Source organism: Blennius ocellaris (assembly GCF_963422515.1).
Source record: "Blennius ocellaris genome assembly, chromosome: 14".
Taxonomy (NCBI): Eukaryota; Metazoa; Chordata; class Actinopteri; order Blenniiformes; family Blenniidae; genus Blennius; species Blennius ocellaris.
The window spans coordinates 19350063-19362296 of NC_137663.1; the positions used below are offsets into that span (position 1 = coordinate 19350063).

At 42.0% G+C, this 12234-nt stretch overlaps 1 protein-coding gene and 1 long non-coding RNA gene across 2 annotated transcripts in view; both read right to left on the reverse strand.

The window, feature by feature from the left end:
- The window catches only part of LOC308139239 (connector enhancer of kinase suppressor of ras 2-like), a gene marked incomplete at its 5' end in the record, with an annotated part of 30271 nt that extends 26611 nt beyond the window's left edge, over window positions 1-3660 (reverse strand). Inside the window, one exon of the mRNA XM_080508603.1 lies at window positions 3597-3660. Coding sequence (XP_080364729.1) covers window positions 3597-3660 — 64 coding nt within the window. The remainder of the gene's footprint in view (window positions 1-3596) is intronic.
- A 6228-nt stretch (window positions 3661-9888) lies between these two features.
- Window positions 9889-11591, reverse strand: LOC308139696. The gene is made up of 2 exons (XR_013936930.1): window positions 11454-11591; window positions 9889-10699 (listed from the first exon to the last, which is right to left on the reverse strand). It is a non-coding gene; the product is annotated as an uncharacterized lncRNA (long non-coding RNA).
- Window positions 11592-12234: the final 643 nt, after the last annotated feature.

Sequence of the window (12234 nt, forward strand, 5' to 3'; positions counted from 1 at the left end):
TAATATCCGTATATCACAGCCAAATATCAGCACAAAGTGCTCAGCATGCTAACAGGCTATCTTTTTAGCGGCTTAGACAGGGAGGATGGCTTTTGTGTGGCGTCTCTCTTCTTTTTTTTTATACCCGTAGCCTGTTTCAGTTCTCTCTGTCCTTATTTTTCTCTCTCACACGCACACCGACAGCTCTTTTCCTCGTCTTGTCTTTTCATTGCTGCGGGCCAATCATATACATGTGACACAGAGCTGAACCTAAACCTGATCAGGCATTCACATCGGGTTCAGCTGGCAGCCCCGCGCCGGAGAAGAAACATAGGGAGTTTCAGGGTTTTGCATAACATTTAGGAGCTTAACTAATCAGCCTCTTTACCAAGTTAATTGAGACTCATTATGTCAATGAAGTATTCCCCGTGTTGCCATAGAAACCATGAAGCAGGATTTTGGCAGGGATTTCTCCTTGACCGAAGGATGAAATAAAGAAATAAGTGAAGGGAGGCCGTGATGCTCTTCCTCTCTCTCTCTCATGTGGCAATCTGCTGACTTTGTCGGGAATGATTAGAAAGATCCCATGAGAATTAGCACTTTAAGTTGACATAAGGAATCATACGCTGTACTTCTAAGTTTATTGGTTCAAATAACAGTTTGTGTCACAGAAACAAGACTAATAAGCTGAAATGCTTTAGTTCTTTATACAAAGTTTTGTTCTTCCGCTCTATCCAGAAGGAGCTGGGTGTAATAGAAATCTATTTCTACATGGAGAATAATTCACTGATTGCGCTGGGTAATCTCTGCTCCATCAATTTCCCTGTCTATCTCATGTTCACACCAGATTATCATGCCCATAGGAGAAACGAAAAGCATAGCACTGACACACACTGATTTCTATTCTAGATAATCTGGTGATATCGGTGAACTGAGCTTTTCAAGGCCGTTAGCACTGTTACAATGGATAGTGTTAATCTAACTTGTCATTGATCACTGTTACTGTGTGTCAGACAAGAGGAGGGTGACAGAGTGCATCAAAAGAGCACAAAGATCAAAACTGATATAGCTCACAAAACATGAATTATGCTAATGCATTTTGTCAGGAGGAGAAGAGAGATTATACTAAGCCTACATTAGGTCTGAGGCTCTGTAGGCGCGGGGAAAAAAAAAAAAAAAAAAAAATCACAAAAACAATAGAGCAGCGAGACGCACGTGCGTTATGGGTTTGCAGGGAGGGCATTCACTTGTTACGTCATTAACGGAATCGTCAGTGAAAGCTCGAAATCTCTTCTCTTTTGTGGATGAGGACCTCTCCTTGGAAGCAGCTTTGTCACAGCTGGGAATGGAGCCTCTCGCTCACACAGCTCGCTGAAGGTGGGGGGGTGGAGAGTGGGACTGTGGGACTGTGGGACTGTGGGAAGGTCACGGGGTGCCCCTATTTGGCCTCCAGTGACACCACGGAGCAGTATGCTAATAATGGAACCTGTGAATACTAACGACGAAACGCTGCCAGTCCTCGGGCCCTGAGAATGGATGGGAGACAAGAATGAGACCACCACCCCTCCTCCTCCTCCTCCTCCTCCTCCTCCTCCTCCTCCTCCTGCTGCTCAACCGTCTCCTCTGCCTCAGTGTGTCTCAGTACCACTCTGTCCCTCACTTTAAATAACCATTACTGGGCTCTGGGCACAAGAACCATCCCTGCCCCACTTGTCAGATGTGGGACACTGAGGAGTCCTCTCTCCCATCTAGCCTCTACTTCTCCTGCTCTACATTTTGTACTTGTGCTACCAGCTTATTTACAGATCTGCCCGAGGTGTTCTTCAAACTGCTGTGGTCATTCTGTCTCAGCCTGTCTCAACATCTCATCACCCTTGTGCCATATTTGTCCGTTGAAATCCCCCGGCAAATCTATTTTTCGCTTATATACTGAGCCTGCGCACTCACCAAAACCCCCTGTTTTGAAGCAACAGCAGGATCAGATGAGATCTGATAAGAAAGATTTGTGACACAGCAGATATTACGGGGAGTTTGATCCTCGAGATCACAATATATCTGAGCCAGCAGAAAAAGACCTATGAGCTTAGAATTATCGTGTGTGTGTGTGTGTGGGTGTCCGTGTGTGTGTGTGTGTTGAGGCGGAAAAGATGTATGGATGTGGTGATGTCTCATCCGAGGGGCCGGGGCCCGACACGTGAGCACATGGCTCAGCAAAACAACATACATCACTGAGACAACTACAGCGTTAAAGGACAAATACGCCAAGCAGGATAACAGCCTCCCACCGAGTCCAGCATTTCCCTTTCGCTCGGGGTAAAAACTTTGTAATGCACACAGAGATCTGCTTAGCGAATGAGGAATCTCTGCCTCGAAAGTGTTGTGCTGGAGCAAATCCTGCACAGTCGTTTTGGGGGCATTCGTAGATGTTTGGGGACCGAATAGGAACACAAATGCCTTGAAGAAACAACTCAACAAAGACTAAATCTTATGAATGAAATGTAAAGTGTCCTGTCTGCATGAGCCCCCCATTTTTAAAAAAACTAAATACACAAATATATTTATCCGTTTTCTTGTCAAAATGGATCCTCACAGTTATTACACACAGTATCCTGATGAGAGATAATTTGATGAGATATGAGGCTTGTTTATTGACTGAATGCAGTTTTCTGTTTATAACAAACATGCATTTGAGACTCGAATTGACTTAATGTCTTTGGACCGTAAGTAGAAATATAAGTTGGAGAAAAACCCTCACATACACAGAAAGAAAACACAAACCAAGGATACAGAGTGAGAACCACTACTCTAGCACGATGCAGTATTCTATTCCTTACAGTTCAGGAAAAAAAAAAACACAATTTTCTTATTGAAAATGGGCATTCAATCATAAGCTGCCAAGTTCATTATCTTGCTAGAGGTTTCCTAGAAATTAAAAGTGTTCTGATTTTACATAAGATGCTCTTGTATAAATATTAATAAACTGGAGCTTTAGATTCCTGCATATTATGGGGTTTTAACACTATCTGGATGCAGTCTGATGCTTTGCTGCAAGACAGCTGTGACTTCTTATTGACTTGGAGCATCTGGATCAACATCTTACACAGATGGCTGCACAGGCTCTTACACTGCACAGCCATGATGGACCTTTTTCATTTTGCTTTTTTTTTTTTTTTTTTTAAATATGATATGTGGTCGACAATTTAAATTATTTCTCAATCTGATATCAGATGTTGAGATGATCATCCGTGTGTAAATTGCTGGATATTCTCTCCTCCATCCTCCTGCCAGGCAGCCCCGCGTTAACAATGGCCATCGGGACACAATAGAGGGTTTGAACCCGTTTCATGTGCTGTGCTCCTGGAGATCATGACACGTCTGTGAAAAGGACAAGTCGTCACCAGAAACCGCTGGAGGAAATATCGATCAGACGGTTTTACGGCTGGAGGAACCGAGAGGGCAGAGTCGATCCGAGGCTCAGCAGGTGTTTTGTTCCCCCCCCCCCCCTTTCGGCATCTCCAGACTATGTGACGAAATGCACGAGGTTTCTTTTTTTATTATTATTTATTTATAAATCACTTGTATGATCGGATTGGACATGCGGGGTGCCTGAAGCCTACCTTTCATCCAGTCCACCACTTGTGCGGAGCTCCACTTGCTCACAGGCTCCATCACCAGAGCCATGGCAGAAGTTTGTCTTCACGCTCGACAAAAGAGAGAGAGGAAGAAAAAAAAAAAAAAACCACTCCCAACAAGACAACTCCCCGCGTAAAACGTAGGTGGAAAATACAAAGGGGGTGGGAGAGGGGGTTAAAAAAAATCAAAAGAAAATTGTGAAATTAAAAGAAAACAACTGAGAAACAATAAATAAATGCAAGCGCTGGCTGATCTTCTGTGCTGCGTTTGGGTGTTTACAAACAAACCGACGCAGGTCCGAGAGGTCCAAAATGTCGCTGTGTGAAGTGTGAGACCTGCAGACCTGAGCACGTTGAGCCCGTTGAGCACATTCCTCAGCTCCGCTTCTTTTCTTTTTCTTTTTTTTGTTTACTTGTTATTCACGTCAGGCTCCGCGGACGCGGTTGCCGGCGGGTCGCTGCTGCCCCCCGACCCCTCGTCCAAAATACATCCCAGCACCGAGCGGAGGAGAGCACAAGGCGCGGACTGTCACTTCATGCTGGAGTGTGCGAGTGTGTGTGAGCGGCATCCTCCCTCTCCTCCTCCCTCCTCCTCCTCCTCCTCCTCCTCCTCCCTCTCTCTGTCCTCTCTCTCTCTCTCCTCCCTCTCAGACATGGAGTCACTCGTCCTCTCAGTGAGCAGTATGAGGGCCGATCAGTGCCACAAAGGAACAACACAAGACAGTGGGAGCTGTTTTTCTTTGTGAAACAATGTTTTTTTTTAACTATTTCCTCACATAAAATCTTCATCTTCATAAAATCTTTTTTTCCCCATAATGACTCCAATAACTGCATCCAATAGAAATCAATGTTTTCATTATGTAGCTTAGGCCCCTTCCACACAAGCCAAAGCTACGTTTTTTTTCTCACTGGAGTTCTTAGAAAAAGATTATGTCCACACGTCACTATGAGCACACCTCAAAATGATGTAGTACATAATGAGCCCTGTACGCTTGACAAGAATGTATATGAATCTGAATTGCTCAATAAAAGATATCTGAACAAAAAAAAAAAATGCAGTACACATGCCAGGCCTTTTGGTGGCGCTGTCAATCATCAAAAAACACAGAAGAAGACAGAGAACATAAAAACTAAGAATATATGGAGCCATTTCTCGATTTAAGCATGCAAGCACATACTTGCGTACTTGTCGAGTATGTACTTGCTAGCACATTTTTTGGAATTACAGACTTTTCAGAATTTTCTTGCCAAATGCATTATCGTGTCGTTTCTGAGATCTCTACTTCTTCTCCTGCATGCTAAGCTTTTGACTGTATGCATGACTCATGCAGCTTCGCATCATGAGCTGCTGGGATGCTGAGATGCATTTTCGAGATTGCAAATCACAAGCACAGTCATATGTGGAGCTTTATTGCCTCTGGAAACAGCAATAACACTGTTTACGGAGCCTTATGGAAATTCTAATCTCATCGACAGCAGTATCCGGCATCATTAGTCCTCCCCCAATTAGTGTTCTGTGACAAATCTATACCCATCAGATTGCAAGTCTTCAACTCCATCTGTCAATCTTTATTTATCTCTGTTTTTTTATCACCGAGCTTGGACAGTGATGATGTGCTTTTCCAAGGAATCACCTGGAAGCAAACTGTAAAAGACCAACAACAAAGTCTTGCGGATGATCTGTTTTTTAATTGATTATATGTCATATATACATATATACAAGCCCATCTAACTGATTCACCCTGTGGAATACTGTCATGAAGCTTTTTGCTTGCCCCCCCCCCCATGTGGATTTACCAAACAAGGGTGCTCAGAACAGCGGGAGTCTTTTTGTGAATTCCTTTTGTGAATGATTTTACCCACAGGGCACAAGCACACGTGTGATTCTTATTGTGTTTTCCCACACGTCACGGCAGCACTGATGGTAGATTCTCCATGTTGCTTTAAAATAAATAAATAAATAAATACTCATTTATTCTCGTGAATACTGCAACTATGGGACAAGAACATCAGTCGATAATAAACCTGTTTAACCCAATGGGTAACCTAACAATGACTCCCTTTCTTCTGCTACCTCGCCCCTTGGGGCACTAGTCAGCCCTCATACTGCCACTGTCTTTGTCGCTGCTCACGCCTCCATCACACAAAGCGCAGTGTAGTGGAAACAACGCTCAACAAGCAGACAGGATGCTGACATGTGCCGGACTGTAAACAGCTTCAGGCTGTGAGTCAACATACACTGAGGGGGCATTCAGATAAAAAGGCCCAGATCGAAATATGTCTGATTAACACTTAAGGCACACCTACATTTTGCAGGTTCATGTGCTCTTCTTATTCCTTTTCATTTCCTTCATGAAAGTTGGGACAAGGCAAGTTCCCATAAATCAAACCACTGCATGAAAAGCACAAACATCTCTGGTTGGTGAGTCACTGAAAATTGTCTTTTCTGGCCCCTGGTCGTGGAATAATTTCAAACATTTGGAAACAACACTCATACCTATGAATAAGTTCAAGGTTATAAGCAGAAATACTACTGCTTCTCAATTTATGTGTTTATCCATAATGCGTCTTGTCGTAATATATTGTATTTGTGATATATTTGTTATGTCGGTTCTACTTTTTCTTGTAATTGTAACTTGGTATAGGCTTTTGGTCAGGCTCCCCTTGTAAAGAACATCAATTTTCTATTTAATGCAAGCTGTCTATCTCAGGGCAGATAGAAAAAAAATGACTTTATTTTAAGTTTTTATCTGAACGTCTAGCTCCATGAAACACACGGATAATTTAAAGTCACCAGTTAGCAGCAAATGCATCTATTTGGACTGTGGAGAAGAATGCTAGATTATCCATATAAATCAACTAGAACAGAAGGAGAATTTGCCAAAAAGGCCTTAAAAAAAACTCGTCAGCCTCAGATGGGAAATTGCCACCATAATATAAGCTTCCGAATCACTACAGCACCGTGTGGTGCACAAGAAACATTGATCTCAAGAGGTCTAGTTATAACCAAAAATCAGATGGAAAAGCAAAAGATGCAATACTTCTTACAAATATTTGTGGGGGAAAAAGAAAAACCATTCTTGCTTATCAATAAGCTGAGTGGCAGTATCACAACAGATTAAAGCCCAACAAGGGGGAAGCACTGACATTCAACATAATCAATAATCATAAATAAATACAGAGATGCAAAGCTGAACAGTATGTGGTGCCTAATGACGCGACTGGCAACAGCTTACAGTATATTTGTTGCGTTGCCTTTTTCACCTTTATGAATCATACTTCGCCAGAAGGGGATTGCAGCATATGCATGGATCCAGAATCAATCTTACATAAGAGCAGTTGCCTGGTGTATTATGTTTTGTTTGGGGATTCCATGAATTAGTTATAAATGGAAGTACAACCCAGTGGGGGTCCAGTGCCCTGCGTGTTTGTGGTCTGTTCAATGCATTCAGATTTTTTTTTCTTTTTTTAAATGGAGGTTGTACGTGTTGTCTCATAATGGCATTTATTCAATTTTACCCAAAACAAATATGCTGATAAGACGTCAATAAAAATATGTATGTCTTGTATATAAACTCAAGATGACGTTTAGAGATCTTGTACATCAATGCTTGTTTGAGCAGAACGTGTCCGGGGACCACTGGGTTCAACTAATGTCATTTTCCTTAAACAATATAACTTGAACTAACCTCAGCAAGCTTGAGAATGCAGGTGTGTGACGTTAGGGAGAAATGAGCTTACTTACCAAACATCTGCAGCTTCTCATCAGAGAGGGTTTTTGGACTCATCACTCCAGGCTATGTTTGCTGCATAACAGGCAAGTCTCCAGTCAGCTGCTGACAGTCTAGTTGCATATAGGAGACACTGGAGGTTAAGGCATAAAGTAATATGGGAGCAAATAGGAATAAAAAGGTTGAGTGTGCAGTATCAATGAGATCATTTAAACCATTTATATATGATACTGTATATTTTGGTGACTTGTGTGCCTTTTCTGGACTGACTTTTCTACTGTTTTTTCCACAAATAATGTTCCATATTCTTTTAAGGGTTCAATTTGAAGTTCTATGCTATTACTGTTGCTTTCAAATTGTATATTGAAACACAGTAGTGATGCAAGCAATGAATAAATTATGGCTTTTTAAAACATACAGTTTGCCTGTAGAGCTGTGTTTCTGTGCCTGAGGACACTGGTTCAGCATGTTTCAAATGAAATCTCTTCAAAGCCTGATATTGACCCGTCCATTTGAGTCAGATGGAGGAAGAATGGTAGAAAGGGCCCTCCCAGAAACAGTATAGATGACACTACACTATACATGAGCAAAGCATCAGTGATCCAGAAAGGCCAATACAAGGATGGAAAACCAAATGCAGCTAAATGGAATTCCGCCTTCATTGTTGGTTTTATTATTAACGCAAGAGCTTCCCTGTGACATTTCAAAATGTCATCCAAGAAAAAGGCTTATAGCTGTGCATTGTCAAGTGTGGCTGCGTGATATTTATGTGGAAATAATTGCTGCTGATGACTCGATTTTATGTAATAGTTTCACCTATTGCGTAACAATGCTGCAGTGGGTTAGTGGCAACTGTTAGGGTTTTCCAACAACACCCCAGTCCAGTTGTCTTGGTCCTCTCTATATCTGCGTGTGTTATCATTCTATTCTGGTTTGTGAGGTAAATAACGGTCTCAAACATGTGAGGAAATGTGTGCGCAGGCAGTAAGGTAGGCTATTCATGAAGACTTATCTTCACTATAGAGGCAAAAATAATCCTTATTACATATTTTTAGGTGGCATCTTTCTTCAATATCTAATTTAAGTTATGTCCACACTTGTCAAATATGATATAGTTAAAACAAACCCTGTATGATTGCTGCATTAGCTGCAGTATGTCAAAGTACATTATACTTAGTTCAGGTTAGGGTTAGGAAAATAGTCATTACAATTGATTATAAACATTAAAATGTTTAATCAGTAAACATAAGTCATAAACATTGTGTGTTTGTGAATTTATATTTTTTTCTCTTACTGGGGCCTAAAAACAAACCGAAAAAAGTGTGTGTGTGTGTGTGTGTGTGTGTGTGTGTGTGTGTGTGTGTGTGTGTGTGTGTGTGTGTGTGTGTGTGTGTGTGATGGGACACTTTTTACATAACAACCATATAATAATTGTACAAAATACAATACACATTACACTGTAATCTAATAAATTACCCTGCAGTATCTAGAGTACCAACAAGGATAGACTGACAGCTTTCAAAATGCATCTTCTGCAAATGTGATTCTATTTTTTGTAAATACTTATATTCTTTTCCTGTTCCATCTTTACTTATCCTCCTGTCAGCAGCAGCACGAAGGAGATTGCATGTTGTTCTCCCTTCTGGCCTGTGGGGGGCAGCTCCACCTCGGCGATGACCTCCGTGTCCCAGAGTTTATGAGAAGCCGTCGGTGGGGAATCCACCGCCGCCATCTTGTTCGGCCATTTTGATCCGAATCACCACCCCAGCGCCACTGTTGGTGGGAGGCAGTACTACATGCAATGTTTTGTTCCGACGCACAATTACAGCGTCACTGTCGGTGGGAGGCAAGAGAACATGATCCGCAATGCAACCGTGCTCCTCCAGACTTGAAACCTCGCCAGTGCGGTATAAAAATGGCGGTGCACGGCCGCTGACATGCTTGTTTGTGGACGCCACCATGCGTGTTTGTGGACGCCGCCATTATTGCTCACGGTCAGCGCCATACTACTCTCAAAACGCAAACCTCGCCACTGCGGTATCACAATGGTGGCTTATGGGCACCGACATACTTGTTTTTGGCCGCCGCCATGCGTGTTTGTGGTCGCCGCCATATTTAAAAGGACAACTTACGTCACTGCTTCAGTTACGTCACGGTTTCATGGGTCATGTTCAGTTTGAAGAAGCACAAGAACACTGGCGGAACATCCAGGTAGATATTATGTGAATAAAGCTCAGAGTATTTATAAGGTCAAGAGCCAAGTGGATTGAAGAGTGAGAATCTCCCCCCCCCCCCCCCCCATCATATTCCATATTCAATATCTCTCTGAACCTATTTCAGCAAGACACTGCAGCTGGAACCACATCTGTAGAGTTCATCTACTAAACTGATCTGCCTACTTCATTCATGCAGTGACAATGTGTGGTGCATTAAGCAAAACTAACTACAAGAATGGAGAGTAACTGTAGTTACTTCAGAGTAAATGTCCATGACAAACCTTCAAAAAGTACCTCTGACAACTTTAAAAGAATAAAACCATCCATGAATCATGTCATTGTTCTTTATTATATTTACAAGCACTTTAAAAGAGAAAACCCAACAAATCCACATGAGCAAGCGTGAGCGACTGTGGAAAGGGAAAAAGTCCCTCTAACAGGATAAATCTTTGCAGAAACCAGACTCAGAGGTGGCGGCATTCTGCTGGCCGGTTGGGGTGAGAGGATAGAGGAGAGGACAGACAGATATATAAAAGATACACTCTGAAAATCGGACAGGAGACTTCAAACCACTATATTGATAGACATCCGGCAGGGAGGATGAGAGCACAGACGACAGGAGCTTGCTAGAACTTTCTCCCACTGGCTATGATGACCTGTGCTTGAAGCCTCGTGTGACCTTCAGCCATCAGGATGTTGATGATGATCTGAAAAAGATCGACAAGGTGCATGCAGATAGGTTTCAAAAGACACTAAATATTGACCACGACTTCTATGATGTCCTCCATTCGATTGATCATCTTAATTCTGGAAGCACAACATCAAAAATGTAATCGATGAGTCTCAGGTCCCCCTTCTTGATTTCCGTGACCTCCTCGATCTCTTTCAGCATCTCGAAGGTCTGTTGCAATACAGATGAATAAAAATAAACAAATTGAGCTTATGTTACATAAAAAATCTCAAACTTGATTGATGAGTCATAGGAGTGTTCTGCATGCAGACATGTGACACTCAATTCCTTTACGGTCTCTGGATCCGTGGTCAGCACAGATGCTGTGTGCATTGTTGGGTGTGCATATGAATGCTCTATGCCCAAGCATTCGCTGCTACGATGACGTGACATTCTGATTGAACACTGCGTCTGAAAAAATATTTAAATCAGAATCATTAGTATTTGTTCAAATGTACTGATCTCTCATTGATGAATGCAAACTGACAAGCATCCAAGTGATTCATTGCAGTATGTTATATATAAGATATTCAATCTCCCTCATAACCATTAAACTTTCTCTAATTTGGATGCACTGATAATAACACAGAAATCCCAGTCAGGTTGTAAAAATCCAGTAATGCAGTATGATAAAAAGTACGGGTCTAAATAAATCAACACATGGAACAAAGATAAAAAAAGAGCAACATAAACTTTGAGCTGATCTTACTTGAATTGCTCCCAACATAACTATACAACAACTCTTCCTCTCACTAATACTCATATAATGACACCTATCAACCATGTCCTACTTATTAGTGCAGGCTGATGCACACCGTTTTGAGGCTTTTCACCCACGTGACAAAATTCAGCCATTTAGGACGTAAACGCAACTAAATGTTGTGATGAAACTGCAGTTAGCAGGAGTGATAAGTGAAGGCACACAGTAAACTGTGAGTTGTCTGGACGGAGAAATAAAGCAGCAGAGATATGTGGACAGACGGACACAGTTGGGGAGAGATGAACATATCTGTTCCCTCATGGAAGCTTGTGAAGCTGATCTGGCTACGGTCTTCCAGTGCGAGTATAAACATAGTCTCTAAATACTGGTAGAACTCCACCTACCATTTCATTCTTATTAGTGCAGGCTGATACTTTACACATAGAAAAAAATGCAATTATTTACCTTAGCAGAAGACAATCCTTTACTCTGTTGAGCTTCCAGTACACGTGTGAAGAAAACAATGCAATGGGAACAAATGTGCGTTTGAAGCGCGGCGCACAGTTTTTTTCCGGCGAGTGGGTCCTCCTACGTCATTTCCGGTGGGTGGGCCTCTGAAAACGTAATTCCCGACGTTCCTGCGGGGTCTGATACGTCACTTCCTGTATGTCGCTTCTGTAAACGTCACTTCCGGTACGCATATTTTCAAAATGGCGGCGACCGGTAAATAAGTATGGCGGCGCCCGCAACACCGCCATTTTTGATTCCCCACCGACATCTCTTGGAGTTTATTGAAGAAGAAGCAGAAGAAGAAGACATTTCCTGGTTCAGGAAGAGCTGGTGAGTAACATGCAATTCTAAGCCCATTTAAAGTTAAAGTAATGTCTTCAAACCGAAATTAATGTATGTACTTCTGATTTCAGATTGTTATTGGAGCATATTTGATGTTTTGAATAACTTGCGGGTTTTTTTTCCCGTTTGGAGGCTTATCTGTGCTGTTATACCTGTGTGTTTACCAGTGTTCAGCGACCTCAAAAACTTATATCTTCAATATCATTTTAAAACTTTAGAATCCGTGTTTTTGAATGTTGCCAGTGTCACCTAAACAGGTTATTACGCACGTTCTACCTAATTATTGGTGTCTGCCATACACATTGCTTAGAAAACAAGCTGTACGGGCTCTTACATGGTAATGACTCGACGTCAGCCGCAAGTCAGTCATATTGCTTTTCAATAAATACGCTGG